At 41.0% G+C, this 25,891-nt stretch overlaps 2 protein-coding genes across 6 annotated transcripts in view; one reads left to right on the forward strand and one right to left on the reverse strand.

Moving 5' to 3' along the window:
* Nucleotides 1–238: 238 nt before the first annotated feature.
* FAM76B (family with sequence similarity 76 member B) lies at nucleotides 239–19,840 on the reverse strand. Of its 2 annotated transcripts, none has more exons than XM_073337728.1 (10): nucleotides 19,548–19,840; nucleotides 18,465–18,529; nucleotides 17,976–18,030; nucleotides 16,065–16,220; nucleotides 14,689–14,885; nucleotides 11,296–11,343; nucleotides 11,005–11,085; nucleotides 10,218–10,350; nucleotides 3,726–3,827; nucleotides 239–2,849 (listed from the first exon to the last, which is right to left on the reverse strand). In XM_073337728.1, exons 1-10 carry the CDS (start codon nucleotides 19,641–19,643, stop codon nucleotides 2,760–2,762), a joined length of 1,023 nt encoding a protein of 340 aa, XP_073193829.1. In that variant the 5' UTR covers nucleotides 19,644–19,840; the 3' UTR covers nucleotides 239–2,759. The 2 variants fall into 2 exon arrangements, with proteins under 2 accessions (XP_073193829.1, XP_073193818.1); XM_073337717.1 differs by having other exon boundaries at nucleotides 10,218–10,353.
* Nucleotides 19,841–20,364: 524 nt separating this feature from the next.
* The window catches only part of CEP57 (centrosomal protein 57), a 29,300-nt gene continuing 23,773 nt past the window's right edge, over nucleotides 20,365–25,891 (forward strand). For 3 of the 4 annotated variants that reach the window (XM_073337681.1, XM_073337692.1, XM_073337696.1), the window contains exons 1-2: nucleotides 20,365–20,531; nucleotides 21,104–21,188. In XM_073337681.1, the coding sequence (XP_073193782.1) occupies nucleotides 20,380–20,531; nucleotides 21,104–21,188 (237 nt within the window). In that variant the 5' untranslated portion in view covers nucleotides 20,365–20,379. The remainder of the gene's footprint in view (nucleotides 20,532–21,103; nucleotides 21,189–25,891) is intronic. The other variant, XM_073337704.1, reaches the window with a different exon arrangement.

The following is a 25,891-nucleotide window of genomic DNA, read 5'->3' on the forward strand; positions in this document are numbered from 1 at the left end:
AACAGAGAAGAGCAATAATATATTGAGTCACTAAAGTAGGTAATTATTCAAAAACAATCACTTGTTGCAATTTGAAGAATGCTCCATGTATGCAATATCTATGGCAGCTTAGTTCTTTGAACAGATCCTTCACAATTCCCCTCAAAAGTGGGACTGATGTTGAGTTCTGGTTAATGTTTGGCACTACGGATGTTTAAAACAAATTATGACTTTGAGTAATATAAAACAGACAACTAAATGTTTTGACAAGCTTTTATTGTGAAATATTGGATTTAGAAAAAGGTACAAAATGTCAGATGTGTGTCAATACAGGATTTCAATAGTCTATAAATGTGGACAACTGAATAGCTTCACTACAGGATGCATATTTAGACATACTATCTAAAAAGAGACTGCAATATTCACAGACTTAAAATACATAAATAACTTGAGCCAAAGTGGCAATCACCTGTCAATGTTAACTGACAACTAAAAACAGGCTAAAAAGCACATTACAGTACAATCAGTTCCTTATGTCAATGCTCTACAGCTCCAGGATCGCATTCGTCAGGACTGGGATTTGATTGGCTAGTTTACAAACTTTAAAAATTAAAGTTAAGTTAGGTTACAGAATAAAGAGATCAAGTATTTAATTATAACTAAATACTGTGAAGCCCCTAAATGTTTTTAGCACTGGGATCTATAAAATTCAAGTATAATATTGAACTTTTTCTTAAAAAAAAATTCTATTGCAGCTCAAGGAGGTTTGAATAACAATCACTTAATGGAATAATTCATCAATTTGATGTGCATGGTTCTGAATTGGTTTTTAAAATCCACATGCACCATGGACTGGTGGCCAGTAAACTGGAGAGAAAAGCCCCCAGTATCAAAATATTACTCTGAACTAATGAAAGTCAGAAAAACTCCTAATTTTTTTTAAAACTGTATCAATACAACTAACATCCCAAAAGGATAGCAGCAGCATTTTCTACCCTAGCTGTATTAATAAGTTTATTAAGAACAGTTTTTATAAACTTACAAAGTTGATCTTCATGTACAAAAAAACCAAATACATCTTCACTGTATGAAACAAGCTAGCTTGCTTTTTCCAAATTAAAGTTATTCATTAGACTAAGTCTGTCTAAACTGCTGAAGTTGTTCACAATTCAGTAGCATCTGGATAGACAGCCAGAGGACTTTAGATTCTAGTCCTCCAAGCAGCAAGGTGTCAGACAAAGCTAGCTGAAGTGCAAGCAGCTCCCGAGTCACCAAATCAATGTCCACATCTGAACTGGAGCTCCCATCTGACAGACTATTCCAAGTATTTGCTTTCCTAAACAGTGTACCCCCAGTTATGCGAAGTTGTTTCATCCTACTAAGACACTTGTACTGATGTCCATTAGGAGCAGAGCTAAAACTGAGCTAACTAAATGTAAAAACAGAAGATTCCATTCGAGGGGTTGAACAGTAAGTTTTCATTTGACACCACATCCATTCCCTTTATTTATGTACTGACCATTACGGTTTTGGCTACTGTTTTCTCGATGTATATCTTTACATAAACTAAGTACGTGTCAATCTAGTTACTTAAAAAGTGACCATAAATTACAACTAAGTACATTTAAAACCAAGACAAAGTGAATATGCAAGTTTTAAAAATAAAGTAGTGAGTATTAACTATACTGCTAATTTCGGGATATAACACTGGGAGTACAATGCTTGCTGTGAAATTAAAAAAATTAGTACTGGGCCAACAGGAAAAATACATAAAGCATTATCGTCTAGTGTGGCAAAAACCATATGAATTGTTTATTTAGGAAGTGTTTGGCATAATAAGCACTAACCAGACTCAAACCCCACAGATGCAATCTAACAAGGTTAAAGAAGTCAATACACACTATCCATCAATTAGCTAGTTCTTCATGCTGCTTCAAGCACTGCACTAGCAACTTTGATCTTTGTTTGATTCCTCTGTACACACATTTATATATACACAACCATTTATTAAACATGATCTTAAAACAAAAACGCTATGTACAAAATACCAACATTCCTATAAATAAACAGTTGGAGAAAGGCACTTGCAAGAAAAAAGTCTACAGTAAGTCTTACAAAAAAACCACACTTTGCCTCTGGTACTGTACAATAGATAATCTTTCAATAAATTCCAATCACAAGAATGTAAAACACTAGTTACTCACTTGTTATCACTAAGAATATAACTGTTACAGTTGTATTTACACATATGTATACATCTTTTGAGTTTCATTTAAGAGCACCATGATTTCCAACCTAAATGTCCTATATTTTAATACAAAGCAAAAGAACAGTTGCCAGAACCCAGTGTCCATATTCCTATTCCAAAAGTGTTGCCCTTGCAGATTTATAAACTTGAAACTGAACTTTTGGCCAAAGTTAGCATAGTTTAAGGGATTCAGTTGCTGCTTTGAACTCTGTAGAAAGTACACCTATTTTGTTATTGCATGATGTGTTTTAAAGAGAGCACTGCTGTATTATCCCTCTGCAATTGTTAAATACTATTGCTGGCAAAAAAGTTCCCAATATAAAAAAAATAAAATAAATTTCTTCAAGCCAGTTGAAGTACTTTATCTGAACAGTTTAACTAAAAAGCTGCATATTAGTTATAAAAATGTGTAGGAAACATGCCGACTAATCTTGTGTGCAAAAATATTTTTCCACTACACAGGATTTTAAGGGCTTCACAGAATTACTCAAATTTACATTGAGTAGTAATCCTCATTTAAGTAACCAGTTCCTCATGGAGATGTTAGTATACTTCCACTTTTATCAAACTTTTTACCCTTTGACAACGCAGCAACCTGTTTGAGTAGTTCTCTGTTTTTGGCCTGTAATATAGATAAAAGAAAGATTTATAGAAACACTCTTCTGTTTAAAGATAACAGAAACACTGTTCAAAAGTCCTAATAGTTACTCTTAATTCCAGTACTATATCCATCAGTGACACACTGCAGAAAGATCAACAAACTTCTTGAATAGGAGGGAGCAGTTATTCAACAATGCCATGCACAACTGTCTTGCTGAAGTTATGAAGCCACCCTTGCGTAAAACTTCTATTCCTAAGAATAAATCAACATAACGGCAGAAGTTTTCAGCATAGCTCAGGTATTTAAGCTCCACATCTTCCACTAGTTTTATAAAGGAAGACAAAGCCAAATCACTCACACGGATTTGCAAAAATCAATACATCTACTGCATTGTAGATATTTCTGTTCATTCTAGACTTTATAAATTGATTCAGGTTTTCCTGCTGCTTAAAACAGTTGTACTTTCAATGTAGGTTACATCATTGCAAGATTAACCTCTTGCACTGCAATAAAATTGTGCAGTTATGCTAGGTCATTATACCACACAGAACAGGTATATCAGTGTTTCTTAAAGTATGAGGTATGCCCCTTGAGAAGAGGGGCATGAGGAACTACCTGGGGGGAGAAGAGAGGATGCGCCTCAGTTGCTCTTAAAAAGTAGCTATCTAGTGGTTACATTTGAAAAGAAAACTGAAGATAATGCAGGCGTAACTCAGGCAGAGAGAGAGTGAGAACCTGAAACAGCTCAGAGAGGGGAACTGATCCATCCATTTCAATGACTGGTAACTCATGCAAGGATGACAGTGCACAATGGTTATATTTAAACTATTTCATTTCTCAAAGCAAGTATACAAAATATTTTGACACCTATTCTATTAAAACTATTTAAGTATTTACCTGCAGTTGTTCCACTGTTTCCTTGTGAGCTCTTTCCATACTGTTCATTTTTGTCCTTAAATTAGACTCCTGGTACTGAAAGTCTGCCTTCAACTCTGTCAACTAAGAAAAACAATTCCTATAAGGATATTTTGGAATGCTACCTCATACGTATTTTTAATTAACTTAGATCCATAAAATAACTTTTGAGGCATAAAAGTCTCTCGGGGACACTGACTACTTTCTTCATTTACTGCTTCTTGTGTTGACAGCTCAGCAAGGTTAAAAATATCTTACAGCACAAGTCAAATATCTCTTTTACGTGTGAAAGTCCCATTTGGGAACTGGATATGGAAGACTAGTCCTTCAAAGTATTTTCAGATGTTGGATCACACTGATTTACAATACTTAGCTTTATTTTCAGCCATGAGACTCATCTGCCAGGCTTTAGCTATGACGCTGGCACAAAGCTGGTTTTTGAGCAACAAATCTGAAGTACAGTCTAAAACTGATGTGCCAGTAGAAGAGATTTTAGAACACATTGATAAGTTAAACAGTTATAAGTCACAAGGATCAGGTGGTATCCACTCAAGAGTTCTGAAAGAACTGAAATTTGAAACTGCAGAACTACTAACTGTTGTGTGGAACCTGTCACTAAAATCAGGCTCTGTCCCAGATGACTGGAAGGTAACTACTGTAACACCAATTTTTTTTAAAAAGGGCTCCAGAATCCTGGCAATTACAGGTCAGTGAGCCTAACTTCAATACCAGGCAAACAGGCAGAAACTATAGTAAAGTTTTTCAGAATGATCATACATAGATTAACAGGATTTGTTGGGGAAGAGTCAATGTGGCATTTGTAAAGGGAAATCATGCCTCACCAATCTACTAGAATTCTTTGAGGGAGTCAACAAGCATGTGATCCAACAGGGGTGATCCTGTTGATACAGTGTACCTGGACTTTCAGAAAACCTCTGACAAGGTCCCTCACCAAAAGCTCTCATGGAAACTAAGCAGCCGTGGGATAAGAGGAAAGGTCCTCTCATGGATCAGTAAGTGGTTGAAAGACAGGAAACATGATAGGACTAAATGGTCAGTTTTCACAATGGAGAGGTGAACAGCGGGGTCCCTCAAGATCTGCACAGGGACCCATGCTGTTCAATGTATTCATTAATAATCTGGAAAAAAGAGGTAAACAGTTAAGTGGCAAAGTTAGCAGATTATACAAAATTATTCATGCTAGTAAGTCCAAAGAGGACTGCAAGAAGTTAGAGGAATTTCACAAAACTGGTTGACTGAGTTAATACTTAATCCTGCAATGAGCACAGGGGGACTGGACTAGATGACCTCTGGAGATCTCTTCCATTCCTATGATTTGATGACTGGACAACAAAACAGCAGATAACATTTGACATTGATTCGTGCAAAGTAATGCACACTGGAAAAAATACTCCTTACTATACATATACAACGATGCATTCTAAATTAAACGTCACCACCCAAGATAAACCTTGGAGTCACTGGGGATAGCTCTCTGAAAACTTCTGCTCAATGCACAGCAGCAGCCAAAAAGGCTAACGTATGTTAGGAACTATTAGGAAAGGGATAGATAAAATATCATAATGCCACTATATTCGAGGTGTGGGGACACCATGGATTTATACTCTGTCCAGTGCTGGTTACCCCAGCTCAAAAAAGGGCAGTGCAAAGTTCAAAGAAGGACAACAAAGATGACCAAAGATATGGAATGGCTTCCGTACAAGGAGAGAAAAACGGTTAAGACTCTTCAGCTTAGAAAAGAGATGACTAAGTCTATAAAAATCAAGAATGGTTTGGACAAGTGAAAAGACAAGTGTTATTTACTCTTTCACACAATACAAAAGCTAAGGGTCACACAATGAAATTAACAGGCAGCAGCTTTAACACAAACAAGAGGAAGTACTTTTTCCACACAGTGCACAAGTAACTTGTGGAACGTGTTGTGATGGTCAAAAGTATAACAGGGTTCAAAAAAAGAAATGGATAAATTCATGGAGCATAGGTCCATCAATGTCTATTAGCCAAGATGGTCAAAGCACAATCCCAAGCTCAGGACAGCCCTCAACCTCTGACTACCAGAAGCTGGTGTGGAAGATGGGTGAATCACTGTATAATTGTCTTGTTTTGCCCCCCTGAAGCTGTACTACGGGCCATTGTTGGATACAGGATACTGGCCAAGATGGACTATGGCAACAGTTAATTAGCATAAAGCTGTAATTTACATGGCAAATATCTACAGAGACATAATAAAATGATTCTGAAGAATAAGTCTATTATATCTCATTCCTAAACAGAGAGTAAATTCCAAGAGATCTAGAATTGCCACTGCAAACACTACATTGATAGGAGAATTAAATCACAAGTGAAGTTTATATAGGAAAGTTACTTATCTTTTAATTCTCCTCTAAAGACTAGCTTACAGGTTTCTTGCCCCTGGCTCTCAGATACCAACGATGAAACAGGCAGAAAAATGCTCTAGAGGTGTATTGATCCCCAAAGGCAGTGGGCAGAAGTACAAGCCATGTAAGACCTGCAGTGCCACTCTTGGAGCCTTCTAGTCAAGTCTCATTTATCAGGAAGCGAAGCCTCCCAGAGCCAAACAAGCCAGTCATAACAAAAGGGTTGAAAGAGCAGTAACCTTACAAAGATTCCCTTCCACTCTGAATGGAGCTGGGAAAGAGAAAATTCTGCAAGATGACATCTTCAGGGATGCAGAACTACAAGTAATTCCTACTCTTCTGACATACCAGCTACGTAATATTCTCAGAACAGAATTTTTTCTAAATCTCCTTTTGGAACCCAGATACTTGTAGGCAAGCAGACCTACAGAAATCCATTCCTGATGCAATAGCTCTTGCTACCTTGTCACTTGCATATAAAAGAACACCTGCACCCAGTACTGGCTCAGCCCCACACTTTTATCAACCATCTTTGAGTTCCTGGTATCTGTCCTGTGGACTACATTCAGTCAGCTCCCCAGTAGTTAATATGCCGTTGGGCCATGAAGGCCCAGCAGTTTCTGATGTGTAGGATAATTGTCTGATGTATTCTCTAGCCATGGTTGTCTTGACCACCAAGCTTTCACTGGGATGGGAGAAACTGCTGGCAGAGTCCTGGGCAATATGTACTTCTCAGCAACATTTGAAGCAAAAGAAGTCGTGTGAGTTGTCTGACACACCTTTGCCAAGTGGTCCAAAATAGGATGCAAGAGCATGGCCACTCAATTGGATGGAGGCTCTTGTTCCACGTATGTACTAATTGTTGCCCTTCTAAATTCCTGGACTGGTGCTAATCCAGATCCCACCAACTTTATGCATTAGAGAAAGTCAAATCCTTACAGAGCATGTCTTGTTACTCCTTCAGTTAATCTGTTCTGCATCCAGGAGGCAGACATTGTATCCCTGACCACCATCATGCTTCTATTAAGGCAGCAAAGTAGTGAGCCAAAGGGGCACTTGGAGCATTAACCATCTCAAAAGGCATCAACAACGGCTGTGCCCAGACTCTCAGCACAGGAGCTGTGGGGTTTGTGTACTGCTATTAAAGGCCAGTACTTTGTTTGTTGAAAGAGCCAATCCTGGGGTACAGTATCCAACTCAGGCTTATCTTGATGAAGGATCAGAGGCAAGCATTAGTGATGGCACTACACGGTATGAAATCACCAGGAGACACACGGCTAGGTTGCTGAACACACCATGGAGGCTCCCCAAAGCAGTCTTCCCTGTCCTGAACCAATGTGAAGAGAAGATGCTGTGGTCTTATGATGTGAAGGTGCCCCAAGTCTTTGGAAGTGATGAGTTGGAGGGCAGGTGGCTCTCTTCTGGCGTCTCCTGCTAATTATTTGTTTGAAAGAAAATTCAAAGTCTGATGTGACAAAAGTCAGTACCATAGACATTGAGCACCGAGACCTTGATTTGTGGTAGAGTCCTTGGATTTGGATGGGATGAAACAGAATTTTTTCCCCCCAGGGGAACTAGTTTGCTGGGCTTAGAGGGAAACAAGGCATGGCACTGCAGGCCTAGAGTCCAGGTGGTCAGAGGCTGATTAAGGCTTGTATTTTTATATTTTTTCCTTCAGAGCTAACCAGGCTGACCACATGCTGGACTTATGGGAGTCTCTGGAGAGTGCCTTAAGGAGGGCTTAAAGAAATTTCTCAGTGCTTGGGTGCACAAGGCAAATATCTGAAGGCCCTGCACATATTGTCCCACTAGTTTGAATTATTAACTCCCAGGCTGAGGATTCTGTGAATATGATCATTTATAAACAGACCTGTCAGCCATACAGGTACTGTATGGAGGTATGACTGGTCTTCATTCCCACCCAGGTGCTGAGGAAATGGATGTTATTCTGAAAGAAATTAATACCTAAAAAGCTTTGAAGTTCAGAGAACTATGAGATGCCAAGAAAAAGGTTCTAACAGTAATACGAAGGAGCTGAAGCACAAGTTGCCAAAACAAAAACTCAGACCAAACAGAAGTTTTTCTATGATCCCCAGAGGCTGGCAACTCTATCAAAGCTCCTAGAGAAACAGAGGCCACAGGATAAGAAAAAATTTGAAGACAAAAATATATTCATAACAGTTAGGTGCTGAGAAAAAGGAGTACTTGTGGCACCTTAGAGACTAACAAATTTGAGCGTTACCTTCCGTGAGCTACACGAAAGTCTTATGCTCAAATAAATTTGTTAGTCTAAGGTGCCACAAGTACTCCTTTTCTTTTTGCGAATACAGACTAACACGGCTGTCACTCTGAAACCAGTTAGGTACTGAGTGTTTAAGAGCTGAAGAGGTACAGGGCTATCAAGGTCGAAAAGAGACTGAAAGGTTCTGAAAGTAGTGGTTAAGGCATGGGATATCATACCACCACTAGCTGAGGACTGCTTGTGCTACTACTTGCTACTTCTCACCTAAACCTTGGGGAGTTCCAGCTATTTTGCATTAAGGAGCAGAGACCCAGGAGTGAGAACCTGCACAGAGGAAAGTGAATTTACATTTTCAAAAGTAGACTATATTCTGTAATACATCCTCTGCTCCCTAAACTTAAAAGTAATGAATAGCCATATTTAAAATGGCTCGGCTAACAATTCTGAAACAAGGATTTTGCAATTACAACATTAAGTGACAAAATGTAGCAGGAGACTAATCACCGTCTCTAACGCAAGTATTGTCCTCTGCCTTGTCAATCATTCAAATTGAGCTGCATTTTGTCTGTTCTAATCTACACCAAACTGGACCTCCTAGCTAACATGATTAGCAAAACATCAGCTCTATCAAATATCCTCTTGGTGAGTTATGGAGAAAATTGGACAAGTGAAGAACTGTATTAAAGCAACTCATAGTGTGTATATATACACACTGTAAATGTTTAGCGACAATATCTACTCACTGGTAGTCTTAGTTATCTGATTATAGTGCTTATGTAAAAGGACTAATTGCACCAACAATCACTATTCTAGAATTAAAGATAAGTGTTCTGAAAAATGTTTGGAACTCAAATCACCACCAAGTTACAAGGACATGAAGTGAGAACAAAGTGGGACATATGAACATTCATGTTAATAAATGGGACCAGCTAGATTAAGTACTGCATTTGCTTTCAGCCAGTTATTTAATTCAAACTGTACTGCAGGGAGAAACTAGGTGCAAAGACCAATGACCCCAGAATATAAAAACAAAGTTCTCAGCTCAAGCAACAAAATTCAGTTTAGTGTTTTGCTTGTAAAAAGGGCACAAATGCATGTCACTGTGTGCCCACTTTAGACTAACAACAGGAGTACAACCTTCCACACACTGCTCTTTTTGTGTTTCACCTAGATCAAATTTAAAGAGAGTCAAAAGGTAGTTTCAGTTTCAGACTGATTTAAGGCCTCCCACTAACTTCAATGGGACTACCAGAAAAGGTAATGGTAGCTTTTGTATTATGAATTGGACTGCCCAATTCATTTCAATTGAGCCACTGAACAGCTAGAGATAAGGACTTTCTAAGCATTCTAAAGTGGTCCAGATTAATTAGTTTAGCCTCAAAGATTCAATATACCAATACAAGAACCTAACATTGCAGTCCCAACAGCACCCATTTACACCAAAGGACACAACCTTAAACTGGTCAACAAATCAGTTGCTTAAGAAATGAGCTTCTAATAAAAGTTTGGCAAAATTAAAATATTTGGGGCTGTTTTTAAGACAGTAGGCTGCCTGAAAGGTGAGTCTCTTGTATACATTTAACACTAGTCATTACGTTCAGGGAGAGTTGCCTTACAGCTAAAATACATCCAAGCTGTGTAAGTCTGCTACTTAACTTTTTAAAAGGACAATTTGGTAACGTTGTAATTTGGTAACGTTGTCTAGTCACAAAACAAATTTTTGGTATTAATTTTGTTTTAACATTCAAACACAATTTAAGTTGACAGCTCCTTGAGTCTACAAGATACAAGAAAAAATTTAATAAGGTCTTATTAAGCAGCTGTAGCCTTTACCTTTTTATCTTTTTCTAAGATAGTCTGATCTCTTTGCTGCAAAAGACGTTTGAGTGACATCACTTCTTCTTTCAACTGACTTATGAGGACAAAGTTGTCAGTTCCCCCACTGTCTGCTGACTGATTTATAGAGCTACTAAAATTAAAAAAAAACCTGTTACTTGTAACATCAACAGAATAACACATTTTTCAAAGTTCAAATTGCTTAAATTAACAATTCCACAAACATCCTTAAGGACTAATGCAAAAAAAGTATGTACCTGACAGAAATGGATGCAACTGGCAAATTACCTTACTAATGGCACACATTACATACACCTGCAGAAATATAATTGAGTATTAGCTTTGAGGGGGTCAAATTCTTCTTAAGTGAAGCAGCCTCTTTGTACATTATTCCAACTGTTGATCAGAGACAGAATAAATTGTTCAGTCTCACACATTTAGGTCCAAACACATTTTCTAGATACTACATCAGTTTAAAGCACCAGATTCAAAATCTGTGTCCTTCTGAAAAATCACTGATGTCAGAATATTCTTTGTTTGATAGCTATGGCCTTATGCTCTACTTTTGCTTCCCTTTTCCCAAAGCAGCTAAAAAAAGGGACAGTGTCAGCTTTCTACTGATAAACTCTCAACTGACTAACAGCACTCTGCCATAAAACCCTAAAAGTTACTAGGATGAAAGTGTAATTTTTCGCCTTTCTAATCTGCCAAATAAAAACAGCAACTGGCAGCAAACTGATGGTCTACTTAGTTCAACTATCTCAGCTGTAGAATATAACTTTACCTATCTCCATTGGATGGCTTGGATTCCAGTTTGGGTTTTTTCTTTGGAGTTTCATTCTGAATAGCTGCAGAGGATTTATGGCTGAAATCAAACAAATATGATAAATCAAAAGCAGTAGAATGGTCTCATACTGCAGAACTGAGCAACCTACTACTATTTACATATGAAATGACTCATACACAGAGATTAGTCTTGAACAATCAGAGATGCAAGTATGAAAAAAAAATTACCTTTCAAATAAAGAATACAACATTCATTTGCTAAAAAATCAGAAATGGGCAATGCAATTACCTCTGTTTCCACAGTCCCTGATCTTGTTCTGGACTTAGATTGCTGATTCTGAAATACATGTAATACAGGTCAAATTCCATAACCACTATCTGAAACTGAAAAAGCATCCATATCAAAGTTTTGTGCAGCAGAGCAGCTCAGTTTATAAATTTGTAATTGGATGGATAATTAGCAAGGCACTTAGTAAGCACATTTGGGATTACTCCTCATCAAGGCCAGGCTCATTTGCAAACAGCCTTTAAACTACTGCATGCTATCATAAGGCACAAGGGGAAGAGTTAGGGTTGACAATTCAGCCTTGGTTTTAGTATTTCCCTACTTCTGCAAACATTATTTTAATACTTGGCAATTTTGAACAGAACTTGTTTTTTCAAATATAAGTTGTACCTTAATTCATTTCCAAGGTAAGCTGACCGGAGAGCACAAGTGAAATGGTTATGCTCAACGTATGTGCAACTTAGATTGCATTGGATGAAACTGAACTCCTCAGAGCCCAATTTAATTCATTACACACTTTAAACCTGCATGTGCACTGATCTACCAACAATACTAATAAAATTGGATAGGGCAAGTTGGTGGGAAAACACAGAGGCGGTTTACACAGGAAGGTACCTGTCAATTGAAATTATCAACTCTGTTTAAGTTTGGAATTGTGCATTTTAATAAATACAAGCAAATACATGCATACACACTGAAGCTCTTTTCTTTATGACACCAGGAAGTTATCTGAAAATGTTTTATTTATTAGACATTTATCATGCTCTCATGAAATAAGATTTGAGCAGTTATATCTTGGGTAAGTCAAAATGGATTTTCACCAGACACTATAAAGGCACCTATCATTCCTACTATTCACCTGCTTGCCAAAAGTCACTTTCTTTTATAATGGGAAAATTGCAATTTATTCCCCCCTCCCTGGTCTTCATTTTCAAGAGCAGTTGAACCAATTTTCCCCTCAAGCTTTTTTTTTTTTTTTTTTAAACGTAATTTTTATTAGATCAGACCTGCAAAAGTTTCAGCTTAGAAGATAGTAAGAATGTCTTGAGCAACTGAAAAATGAAGTGTATAATAAAAATGTTTAGGGTGGCCTTAAGAATCTATGCACTTCAGCTATAATTTTTCATTGTTCAATCTAGGAAATACAAAATGTTATAAAGAGGTTCTAAAGTAAAACTATTTCCAGCCTACAGATAACATCTGTATGATTCTTACACAGCATCCTTTTAACAGAATGGTAAAACAAAACACTAAATCCTTGAAAGCAGCTGCCTACAAAGACTAATAAGTGTTTACAAGTGTACAAAACTAGAGATACATGACAAAAGAAATTGGTCCACTGTTTAAGCCACAGCAAGACAGCTGCAAACACTCTGAAGCATGATTAAAGTGGCAAGTTTAAAAGAAAAAATTAAAATGACAATAGCATTGCTCTGCTACTGACATGACAGCCACCCAATTGTAAGGTCTGAGACCTTTTTCTGCAGCCACATTAGGGGAGCAGCTGACATGAGATATAAAGCAGAAAAGAAGTCACATCCTCACATTCCATCTAAATTACATTAAAACAATGAAATATCTGTTAAGATGGAGATCTTGTCCTAATAGTACCCACCACCACCAGATTAAAAAAACAGATCTTAAGATGTTTAAAGAAAACTTTGCTTGATAGCATTCTGTCTGTCAAGGAATCACTTAACAGTTGTGACTATGACATCTATATTTATTTTTTGTTTTGCCTTTATGGTCTTTACTTCTCTATTGTTTATCTGTATGGTTTCTGTCTGTTTCTTTGATTGTTTCTGTATGTTGCATGACTAATTTTGCAAGATTTAAATCAACTAAGGTGGTGTGGTATGATTAGTTGAAAAATTGTTTTGCAATACATTAGGACTGGTAAGACCTATTTTGTAATATTTTAGTTTAAAATGACTGGTTAAGGTATAGCTAGGGCCCTACCAAATTCATGGCCCATTTTGGTCAATTTTACAGTCATAGGATTTTTAAAATCGTAAATTTCATGATTTCAGATATTTAAATCTGAAATTTCATAGTTTTGTAATTGTAGGGGTCATGATGCAAAAAGGAGTTGGGGGGGGGGGGGTGTTGTACCACTACCCATATGTCTGTGCTGCTGGTGTCGGTGCTGCCTTCAGAGCTGGCTGGCTGGCGAGAGACGGCTGCTGGCCAGGAGCCCAGCCCTGAAGGCAGAACCACCCACAGCAGCAACACAGAACAAGGATGGCATGGTATGGTATTGCCACCCTTACTTCTGTGCTGCTGCCTTCAGAGCAGCCACCACTCTCCGGCCACCCAGCTCCAAAGGCAGCGCAGAAGTAAGGGTGGCAATACTGCAATCCTCCCACCCCCAGCAACCACCTTTTGGATCAGGATCCCGTTTAAGAAACACGGGACTCCCCCATTAAATCTGTATAGTATAGGATAAAAGCACACAAGAGACCAGATTTCAAGGTCCATGATGCATTTTTCATGGCTGCGAATTTGATAGGACCCCAGATATAGTTAAGCAGGACTCAAGTTTAAACTATATAAAGGGGTCCAAAAGGAAGTTCTTTGGAACCTAACTCCAGGACACAGCCCAAGATCACAGCTGCCAGACCTCAACACCCTGCCAACCATATTGTGCAGAAGTTGGAGGAGTCCCAGATGACCTGATCCTGACTGGCCACCAGGAAAAGTTCATTTGCCTTATTGGGAGTGGTGAGCACTGTATGGTGTGTGTGTGTTCATTCTGTTTTGGTAACTGTTAATAAAGAAATTAAGAATATTACTGTGCAAGGCTCTTTCACTAGTAAAAGGCTCCGCAAACCTGCAGAAGATTACTCCCTGAGCCCTAGGAACTGGGTTTGGGTGGCCCTGAACCTTAAGAACTAAGTAAGGGTAGGTGCCTTTTGCCCTAGAACGGGTGGGGGTGTCTAAATTAACCAAGTTACACCTTGAGCCCATGGAAGGGTAAGGGTGGGGTGCCTTAGGGTAACACCATGAATGTCAGTCAGCATTGGATATTCTGGCAAGAATTACATTTACTATCATAATTGGGGAAAATCAAAGGTGACCTGCTTCTATCCCAAAGATGGTGCCATGACATCATTTATCTACTCCTCAGATAAGTAACCCCATTAGCATTTCTAGACTTATGGGCAGTTTCAACATCAGCTGGTAATTAGACTGCCAAAAGGTTTTTTTCTACTAAGTTAACTCTAGTCCATTCCATTTATAGCAGTACTGAGACTCTGCTGGATTTGTGGAATAAATTCACAAAATGTTATTCCGATTTTCAATTCGGTAATCGAAACAGCTACTTTCATTTCGCTACTAACCCTGTCTCATAGAAGTTAAGATTTTTCAAGTTCCATAAAGTTTCAGAGTACTTACTTGTGATGGCTGCTGCTGTGACGATGATGATGGTGGTGGTGGTGATGGTGTTTCGAATGATGCTGGTCTTTCTCAGCAAGAGACGAGGATGACGAATTAGAATGTGAAGACCCTAGGCTCTTCCTCTGTTCCTTTGTCTTCTGCAGTACTCTCTTGTAGGACAGTGTGCAAAGCCAACACAACAGCTTCCCATCAACCTTTTAGGAAAAAATTCACAAAAAGTGGGCAACTGTACTTAGTACTAGGAGAAATCTCTCTGGAGGAAAAAAATCTTACTTTATCTATTATCCCTGTGTAAGTCAGTCTTAAATTGGTTTGATTAGAATTCTTTTGGCTAGATTACCACTACTGGGACTCCAGAACACGGATTTTATTCTTTAATATACACAAAAAAAGTTAGAAATATACACAGTAACAGTCCATTTTCGTGCCGCAATATTTTTTTTTCTATACACTGTGGGATGTGGCAATGAAGGCCAATAGTTACCTTCTACAATAAATGACATCAAATGAAATCAACTCAATATAGTGCATCATTTTTTCTAGTTAAGTTACACTTCTGAAAAGTGAATCCTCTCCTCTTCAGCATTTTAGTTGCCCTGTAAAAATGGCTACAACAACATGTGTTGGACATATATCAAATATTCCTCCCCCAATGCCAACCCCTCTCCCCACCAAAGAGAAAATCCCTACTCCTAAGTAAATTTTTACTTTAGGAATCACGCAGCCACTCAAGTCTTCTTTACTCAGGGCAGCATCAGCCAGCCTAAACCAGCTGCAATACAAACCAAGTACATTATTTTGTAGCAGTTAAGGAGAAAAGAAGTCTCTTGTTGACAGCACTGTTCTGGAGTTCAATTAAAAAAACGTGCTCACCCATAATGTCATTTCACCATCACTTTCTGGACAAATGGTTTTGGCAATTGCCCCTCTAAGAAATTAAAATACACAGGTCTGTGGAGAGCAGTCTCTTTCCTCTCTTCAGCTATACTCTATGGTTAAAAGGAACTCTTTCAAACTGAAGGATCGGACAAGGTGGAAGTGACAGATCCAAGCTAAGGAAATTTGTAGCGTTGAAGGTTAGGGTGAAAAAAAAACAGACTACTCAACTGCCATGGTCAGATTATTTTTAGCTTGTAAAAAAAGAAAGAATTTATTCCAGAATAAGTCAATAGAGAAGCATCAAATCTCTATTACTCAGAAGTTTAATACAAAATGCTGCGTCAGATCTTTGTTAGAAAGCCTAATGAAATTCTCTTTATACCACATTGCTATTTGGGAAATTAACTCCTGCTATTTTTGAAGAGGGAAATATTTCAAATTGTATCTTTCGTTTTCAGACCCAGCCTTTACAGTACCACCACAACAAAGCATACCTTCCTTCTTCCCTCCTCTTTGCGATCAAAAGCACATTGCTGCTTGCACTGTTCACATGTCTGAGGTGGTCCATATTTCTTTTCTGAATTTGTGCAACGCTGGCATTTTGTGCCAATAAATGCTGCAATAATATTACAGTACTGACAAGGCTTGGGCTGAAAAACAATGGAGAACTAGAAATTAGTACATTTTAAAATGCTTAACAAATTAGCACTACAATTATTAAAAATAATCATGCTTCTAAACTAGTCTTTAGAACTTGAAGTTAAGAACAGGAGGAAAATTTGGTATTTAAATCAATGATGGCCCTAATTTTTTTGGTTTGTTTTAAAGTGATGCTAGCTCAACTGAGACAAAAATAAACAGTGTTTTGCACACAAACTAGCCTACATGCTCTGTGAAAGAAGTGCGTAAGTTTTTTTGGATGTTGCCTTCTCCAATTTACAAGGTCAAACATTTTTTCTGTCATTGAGAAATCTACCTAAATCTGAAAAAGAGTAATTAGATCATTTGCACTTCTCTGAAGGTTTCTGAGAACAAGGAAGACCCTTCAAATAGCCAAGAGACTTGAGCACTGCAGAACTTCGGAGCACTGCAGGTACAGGCTTCAGATATAATGCCTGCTCCTACAACCCTATGGGGAGTAAAACAAAACTTCAGCTAACTAAAGGTCAGTTAATGGAGTTTAACCTTTACTATAAAATGAAGCCAATAAAGACACACAATTAGAAACCAAAATTAATCAGTTTCTAAAAAATTCCCTTCTAGTTCATATATGACCTTATTTTGCTTCGAGGCGGTTTCCTTTTTTGATAAAGTATTGCCCAAGTGTTGGTGCATCTATATGATGCTTGGTGAGATGTATTACAATCCTTTAGAACTTCCAAAAAAGATCCTACTTTATCCAGTTTAAGTTTACAAAGAGCTGGGTAAATTACATGCTGGTAATTTTTAAATTGAACTAGTCCAATAAATTGAATCTCGTGTAAAAATGTGTTAATCTAAGGGCATAGTTTACAAGATTTAAGTGCTTCTGTTCACATGAGAAATTGCTATGCATTACCAACACCTTCTCTAAAAGCATACAGTGCAATTTAACGTAAATACTGTTCATTAATATGGATTCTATTATTACATGCAAATCTTTTCTAACACAGCACTAAGTTAGAACTAAAGATGAGGAAATATAAACCATTCCTACAGTAATATTAACCAGCCCACATTACACAAGTAGAATTTGATGGCATACTTGACAGCACAGTGGAGTCAACATTCCTTCAGGAACCTTCATTTTTGTATTATGTTAATAATGGAACCTTTATAGTGCATAACCAGATTTTCACCTTGAGTCGCTCATTAAAAAAATACCAAGGGGACACTAAGTCTCTCGGATAGCTAGCAGCATATCTTGTCAAGTGAGCATTTATGAAAACATGCAGGGATTTGCCACGTACATATAAAATGCACACAGACTTTAATTTCTACTACATGTGCAGGATGAACAAGTTTCCATGATTCATAACTATCAAACTTGGTTGTGAATTACCCTGAATTAATAGTTTCAAACTGAACCATTTTTTAAATTTTGTGAAAAAGTATGCCAATTTTTATAACTGGGAAAAAACCTCAAATAGCTGAGGGTTTTTTCCTTAAGCTTTTCAGAGGACTTTTCTTAGGTCAGAGAGAAAGAACAGAAACTTTCATTCCAAAAGATTAATTTTTCAGAAAGTGTGAGTGTGTGTGTGTAAAATAGTGTCTATAACTGAAAATATTTTACAAACTGAACTAGTAATAATCTAAATAAGTTTATAATACCAAGATACATGCAACTCTTTGCAACGTCTCTTGCATTTATAGACCAACTGAAACTGAAATATGTATGTATATTTGACAATGAACTGCAAACTCACCGTTCCAAACTGCTTCACGTTTTGGGCACATTTCTTGCATATTGTGTTAGTTTTGCTAAAGAGAAGATTTTGCAAAGTTGAATTTAACAACAAGCACAAACTTTCAAATTCTTTCCCATATGCAATTACCATATAATATGCATGCAAATATAAGCTACACCCAATGTCTACTTAAAGACAACCAGGTATGGAAGGAGTCTGCCTTCTTTTATGTTTATATAGTACATTTGGGACACTACAGAAAGCAAGTTATTGTGGCTGTCTTATGCCAACTCACAGAATTCACTTCCAAAAGCCTAATATTTTCATTGATAATTATATGCATTATTGCAACACGTGATTTAAGACACAGCATTCCTCTGAAGGTATTATTGATAATCCACAGCAATGTTTGTGAATTTGGGATTTTAGCCACACATGAAGGAAGTGTTTTGCATCAATTGAATACTCCTTCATGAAGGCTGAAATAGTTTCAGAACACATACATACCTCTCTTGTTGGAATTCTGATCGGCAGTAAGTACATTTTACAATGGGATGTGCAATTCGACATTCCTGAAAGAAAAAAAGTCAGTAACCATTTATCAAAGCGAACAACCATGACATTACAAGTTAGTCTCATCTGACTTCTTAACATACCTTTTATATATTGTTATTGTATACATCCATTGATGTTTGAGTGGTTAAAAAAACTACACACAGAATAGTTTTTCCTACAACTTGCTTTCCGCCATTTAGTTTTGTAGCAACTGTCTGATGTAACAGATTCAATAAAGAACATACCCCCTTTTTTCCACAGGAAGCAGAATGCAGAAAGTGTGACGGGGCTATGAAGTTTATCATAAAATAGATACTGATTTCTGAAGTATTTTACAAGGAGGGATGTTTAAAACCCACCATCATCATTTTCTTCCAGGTACAGCTAAGCAGAGGATTAGCGTGACTAATGCTCAACACCGGTGAGAGGGTGAACATAAGTGCTAGTATATAACCATAGCCCAGAAGTGCCCCTACGCCCTGGCCAGCCCCAAATGGCATTGCATCCTGGCTCACTCAGGCTATAGCTCTAGGCAAGACCCATGAGCAGAGCCAGACACTGGGGGTGCAACTGGTTTTGTAAAGTGGTGCGAGAGCTCGAGTCGGCTCATCCCTTCACCAGGGCAAAAAGGCCCCTTTGGGCATCACCCGAAGCTGGGGAACTTCCTGTCCTGAACAAGGTGCAGCCTCAGCATTACAGACGGGGCAGGCAGGGAGCGGATGTGGTAGAGCCAGAAACCCTGTGCCCAGTAACAGCCCCCCTCAGCCCCTCCTCTTCTTCCCCCGCTCAGGCCCCCCCCTTCGCCTCCAACTTCTCCCCCCGTCCCCAGTGACCCCTCCTGCCCCCCACTCTCAACCTCTCCTCAGGTCCCTCCCCCTTCTCCCCCACAGCTCCCCCCCCCACGTCTTCCTCTCAGCTGCCCCCGCAGCCCTCTCCCGAACCACCCCTCACGCCTACCTGTCCCGCCTCAGCCCCCAGGCGCACCCCCTCTCCCGTCCCCCCGCAGCCCCGCGCGGGTCCCCGCCCCTGGCGGACCTTGCAGAGCTGCTGGCCCTGGGAGAGCTCCTCGAAGGGGTAGCGCTGGTTGCACTTGGTGCAGGCGTACAGAGCCGGGGCCGCCGCCGCCGCCATCCGCGCCGCCGCCGCCGCCGACAGGGAGGGCGCGAGCTGCGGGGAGCGAGCCGGGCGAGGCCGACGGCAACGGCTCAGGCGCGCCAGTAACCCTCCGCCCGTGGCCTCCAGCCGTGCCCGCTGCGCCGCTAGGCCCCGCGCAGAGCCTGGGCCGCCAAGCCGCTTCCTTGTGTCGGCTTCGGCGTCGCCCCGCTGCCGGCCCCGCCCACGCGCCCCCCCCCAGCCAATCGACGCCGCGCGCCAAGCCAACCTTCAAACTTCGTAACCCAATGGCAAACCCCGCCGCTCCTGCTGTAGCCAATCAAAGCTCGGATTCACGTCCTGCGGCTGCCGTTGATTGGATCTCTTTCTCCCTCCCTCAGTGGCTGCTCCGATTGGCCTGCTCAAGGCCTGTTCTGATTTCTCATTGGCTAAGAAGACACGCGAGCATCCTGACAAAGACCATCCTCTTCCGCCACCCGCGATATGTGCCTGAGCAAGAATACCTTATATCAACAACAAACCTTGACGTCACTACTCCTCCTCGATTCGGTTGGTCGGATCAAGCGATTGCGAACGAGGCTACGCCCCTTCCGTCAAACCTTCGCCTTCTATTGGGCAAACTGCTTTCTTTTCATCTGATTGGATAGCTGACATGTCAATCAAACGTCGCGTTGTGACGCACGACGTTGTATTTCATAGGGGGTGGGACCTATGCTGGGCAACCCCACTCTTTCCTCCTCATTGGTCAGTTGCTATGTCGGTTAAGCAGCGCCTTGGTGGCGTAGAGGCGCCGCTGGTCCTGGAGTGGGGAAAGTGGCTGTATGGGCGTCGCGGCCTTAAAGGGGCCCGCACCGCTTGTGGCCGCCCCGTGGGGACATGGCGGCGGCTGGTGACCCCCAGCACATGGTGAGACATGGCGACGGGGTGGGGGCGCTTCTCTGTGCACCGGTATGAGCCGGGGGCGAAGAGCTCTAAGGGCTCGCCGGGGGGCCAAGCTCCTGTCAGCCTCGCCGCGGGGAGAGGGGCGCAGGATTCCCCCCCCCCCCACGGGCCTGGCTGGGGAAGCCCTCGCCCCCGATCACCTGAGAGTCCCCTCCCAGCAGGGATCCCGGTGGGAATCCCCCCGTCCCGCCCCCAGCACGGATTCTGGGAGGACTCCCCCCCGCGCCCCGGCAAAGACCCCCTCTGGATCGCCCCGCCCCCTCCTGAGCAAAAACACCCAAATTGCCTCCTGCTCTGTTCCGAAGCCCAGACCTGGCGGGGAACGACTGCTAGAGTCAGTCCCCTCCTTCAGCACAGTTCCTGGATCCCCAGGATCGCTCCCCTTCCCACTCAGGGCAGATCTTGGTGGGAATTCTCCCCACCCCCTCCTGAGCACTGACCTGGGTTGGTTGGAGGGTGGAAGAAGGTGCCCCCGAGCACCTCCATGCCTCCTGTAATGCAAATAAATAATATTCATAGCTTTTGTACATCTCTAGGTCTCCAGCTGTTTCTTACCTGCCCCTCAGCAGCTTGGAGCTGGCTAAAGAATTCCGGGAGGGTGATGGTGATGCTGCATGGAAAGTAATAAACTAATGGCACATGTTTACTTACAAAGGGCTGCAAATTTCTAATAAGAAAACTCATAATATTTTGTGTGTATGTGTGAGCAATGCAGAAAAATTTACAAATCTCTGAGTGTAAAACCTCTCTGAGGTATTACTGGTTTTTAGTGGGAGTATCTGTATTGCACAGCACAGTCTGGTATCTGTGGCCACCAGAGAAGTAGTGGGGACCAACACAGTTTGATAAGAAGAGGTGTTTACATTACTAGAAGCTGAAGCCAAAATGACTGGTTTCAGAGTAGCAGCCGTGTTAGTCTGTATTCACAAAAAGAAAAGGAGTACTTGTGGCACGTTAGAGACTAACAAATTTATTTGAGGATAAGCTTTTGTGAGCTGCAGCTCACTAGCTCACGAAAGCTTACGTTCAAATAAATTTGTTAGTCTCTAACGTGCCACAAGTACTCCTTTTCTTTTTTTGAAGCCAAAATGTAATCCAAGCAGAATAAATTACTAAAAGATATGGAACATCGAAAAAACATGTTTGCAAGAACAAGTGAAATTTTAAACTCTAAATGTCTTCAGTCTAGTGCATTTCTATGACAGGTCTTCTGATAATGCTTCAGATATTAAAAAACTGGCCCTTTTAAAAGTGTTGCTGTTACCTCAAACTCTGGTATAGTGAAGAGGGTAAATTCCCATCTAAAGGACTTTTCTATACAAAAGAAATAGAATGTTGTAATAGGTTTTTTTTACATTGAATTTGTATTTTCCAGCACTTTCTGGTGTTTGCCAGGGTTGTTGGTTTGATGATGATTGCTCTAGGGCTCATCAGAGGCTCAATTCTGCACTACTCAAGCTTAAAATTAGGGATTTGCTTAAGAACCGGGCTAAATCAAGGCCTAAAACCCAAAAGAATCACAATCTAGGGACCAGAAAGGTATGTCTTCGCTGCAGCTGGGAGAGAGATGTAGGCAGACTTGCGCTTGCTCAGCTCAAAGTAATGTGCTAAAAATAATGATGTAGACATAGTAGCTTGGGCTCTCAAGTTTTCCTGGCCCCCTGGCTCTGAACTTGGAGGTCAGGCTGAGCTGCAATGTTTACACTGGTATTTTTATTGTGCTAGCTTGAGTCTGTCTACCCAGGCTGGGAGGTTGCAGTGTAGACTTACCTCAAATGTCCCCACATGCATCTTTCCCAAGAAGCCTAGCTTAGGGAAGCATAGCAGGACCCTCCCTCTCCCTACTCTGACTTCCATGAGAAGGGGAGAGAAGAAAGCATGACTGTTGAGGGGAACACAATAGGACAGAACTGAGGGTGCTGCACAGGGCCATAGGCTACCAGGCCAATGATCCTAGAGAACTGCCTGGACAGTGAAACTAGAATTGCCATGAGAATGTGGTTTCCCCACATGTTTCTGGTCTGCTGTCTTCACGGCTCTCAGAAGTGAAGTCTGCTCTTTTTGCTAGCAACTGCATTTGTGAGAGGAGGTGCAACTGCTGGGAGGGCGTGGCACATGTTTTCTGAGAACTTCTGGCAACTGGGCCATAAACCATTAGATGAAAGCACTATTCCTACTTCCTGGGCCACAGGTTAGAATCAGCTGCCCAGGATGACTGAAGCATGGGCTATGCTTAAAAGTTAGGTTGATGTAGCTACAGTGCTCAGGGGTGTGAAAAATCCACATGCTGAGCGCCAGAGCTATGCTGACCTAACCCCTGGAGTAGGCGCAGTTAGGCCCATGGAAGAATGCTTCTTTCGACCTAGCTGCTGTTGACTGGGGAAGTGGAGTTCCTACAGCGATGGAAAAACCACTTCTGTCCCTGGAGAGAACCTCTACGCTGTGCTGCTACAGCGGTTTGGTTACAGCACTGTAGTGCAGTTGCAGCCCCTGTACTGTCGACATGGCCTAACCCTGCTTAGCTTCCTCCGGTTAGTCGCTAGGTCGGAATTCTGAATGTTATTTCTTCTGATGGGACAGAAGTCCGAGCAACAGTCTTGGTCACAAATCAGAGAGAGGATTGAATAATAAGTGTAATCTCAAATATACTGTTAAAATGTGGGTTTTTAAAAGTGAAACCCATCCTCAGTTGGGGGTTTATCAGACCTGCTCTGTTAAAATTTTAAATGTTGGTGGAATGAAAAGTGACAATGCCAGCTCTTCATGCTTTGGAATAGCAAGTTTCTGGATTTAGAAAAGCTCACCCTCAGAGTGTTAGGCCATGTCTACGCGACAAAATTATGTTGACCTAAGTTAAATCGGCATACGGCCACTGCAGTTATTACATTGCTTGTGCGTGTGCACGCTACGCTCCTTGTGCCGGCGGTGCATGTCCTCACCAGGAGTGCTTGTATTGATGCAGAGGTCAGTGTGGAGCAGCTCCCTGAAACCAGTAACAGTTGATGTAAGTAACAGTGTCTACAGAAAGAAAAGGAGGACTTGTGTCACTTTAGAGACTAACAAATTTATTTGAGCATGAGCTTTCGTGAGCTACAGCTCACTTCAATTTGTTAGTCTCTAAGGTGCCCCAAGTCCTCCTTTTCTTTTTGCGAATACAGACTAACACGGCTGCTACTCTGAAACCAGTGTCTACAGAGACATTGCATCGACCTAACTACATCGACCATGACTCTACGCTGCTCAGGGAGGTAGTGTTATTAAGTCAGCCTAGCGGGCCAGTGAAATCAGCGGTATTGAAATTTAATTGTAGTCACATCCAAAGGTAGGTTGACGTAAGCTGCCTTGCGTCGACTTAACCGTGTAATGTAGACCAGGCCTTAGTATGGTGCTGAGTGATTCCTCAGTGCTAATGGTTTTTTCTCTTGTGAGAGCTCAGTTGAACTCACTATTAGCTGCTTATTCTTAGCCATACAGATAAATGGATTTAGCAATAAGCTATTTAGAAGCATTCTAAACTTAGTTACTTGTGCACTGCATTATAACCTCTCTGTGCTCCTTTCTGAGTAATAGGAGCATAATTACTCAAACTGTTTCCACGATATGCATCTGAAGAAGTGAGCTGTAGCTCACGAAAGCTTATGCTCTAATAAATTGGTTAGTCTCTAAGGTGCCACAAGTCCTCCTTTTCTTTTTGCGAATACAGACTAACACGGCTGTTACTCTGAAACCTGTTTTTTCACGGAGTACCTAGAATAGGTGCTTAAACTGAATTGTACACAGCACTATTCAGAGCTGTGGCTAATGAAGGGATAGTAGGGATAATTCTGTTCTTTATAGGTTTTTATACCATGCTGAACAATGTACTATCTGAGCACCTTCCAATAGAGCATTAACCACTACACCTCTATCATATGTTGTTTGTTCTCTCATCCTCTCCTCTGAGGGTAGGGTGACCAGACCAAGTGCGAAAAATCAGGACGGGGGTGGGGGTAATAGCCTATATAAGAAAAAGACCCTAAAATCGGGACTTCTGTTCACTCGTTGCCCTCCAAGAGGGTGGAGTGTCTTGTTTTGGTAGAGTTGGGGTTGGTTTTTTTAATGGGTAAATATACCTGTTGCTATGTGTTTCTATTAGAGAAAGCAAGGCCAAAGAAATGTGCCTTGCATTTGGAGTGGAAAGCAGTGAGGTTTGTTATGGTTCTTCATTCTTGGGGGTTTTCTTTCTGCAGTCTTGGACCACCCCAGAGAAGTTTTTGTTCCCCACCTAGGTGAGCTTTACTCTTATTGCTGAGAGTTTCGTTGTCCCAGAGGAGCAACAGTTTCAATCGCAGTGTTCATCTTAGAGCTTTAAACGGACTCTGAAGTATCCTGGGCCTAAGCCAGGGAGCGCTTTGAAGAGACGGACCGAGAACTTACACTTGATTAGAAATTCTACTGGAAGCCAGCGTAGAGATTGTGGTGCTGGTGATGTGTGATGGGCTCATGGTAGCCTGTGTTGCTGAGGAGACACACTGCAGCATTTTGTATTAGTTGACGTTTCGGAAGTGTCAAAGGTTACTTTCATGCCAAGGTATATTGCATTGCTGTATTCCAGCTGAGAGATGACAAAGGCATGAATAACTGAGGCCAGGTCTTTGTCTGCTAGGATGGGATGGAGTCTTTTAGCCAGCCGGAGATGGTAGAAAGCATTACTCGCAGCTATTGCCTTGGGAGAGCTTGCATCAGCAAGGAATCCAAGAGGACTCCTAGACTATGGACTGAAGTGACCAGTTGAGGATGTAAACCTTCAATCAAAGGATTGTACAGTGGCTGCAAACTCTTCAGAATACTTTCCACTCCCCACTGGTATCACCTCTGCTTTGCTTGGGTTGAGCTTCAGCCAGCTGTTCTTCATCCATGAGCTGATCTCATCCAAGCACTGCTGAGCCATGTTAGTGGTAGTGGTGTGGTTGTATGTGAAGGATAGGTAGAGCAGTGTGTGTGTCATCTGCATGCTGCAAGCACTTACGTTCATGTCATCTAACCAGGTCACCTAGTTGCTGCTCACAGACTGGAGAGAGACTTGATCTTTGTGGAATCCTACAAGTTGAGGGGTCTAGTGGTGAAGGTGCAAGTTTCCCATTATTACTCTTCGGGTATGTCCCTCTAGGAAGGACTCTCACCATTTTATCACATTACTCCTGCCACTTCTCTCAGGTGAAATAGTATCTCATGGTCAGTATCAAATGTTGCAGAGAAGTCCAGGAGGATGAGAATAGATGTTTGTCCTCTGTCCATTGACAGGAAGAGATCATCCATCATTGCCACACTAAGGCTGTTTTGCT

This window comes from Lepidochelys kempii, chromosome 1 (assembly GCF_965140265.1).
Source record: "Lepidochelys kempii isolate rLepKem1 chromosome 1, rLepKem1.hap2, whole genome shotgun sequence".
In the NCBI taxonomy this organism is placed as follows: Eukaryota; Metazoa; Chordata; order Testudines; family Cheloniidae; genus Lepidochelys; species Lepidochelys kempii.

Excerpts from the sequence above, each read along its gene's own strand:
- FAM76B (XM_073337717.1), bottom strand. The coding sequence starts at position 19,643 with ATGGCGGCGGCGGCGGCCCCGGCTCTGTACGCCTGCACCAAGTGCAAC. Across the intron at positions 11,086-11,295 it reads CAGGGACTGTGGAAACAGAG|CCATAAATCCTCTGCAGCTA; the intron begins GTAATTGCATTG and ends GTTTGATTTCAG. Across the intron at positions 2,850-3,725 it reads AAACAGTGGAACAACTGCAG|GCCAAAAACAGAGAACTACT; the intron begins GTAAATACTTAA and ends TCTATATTACAG.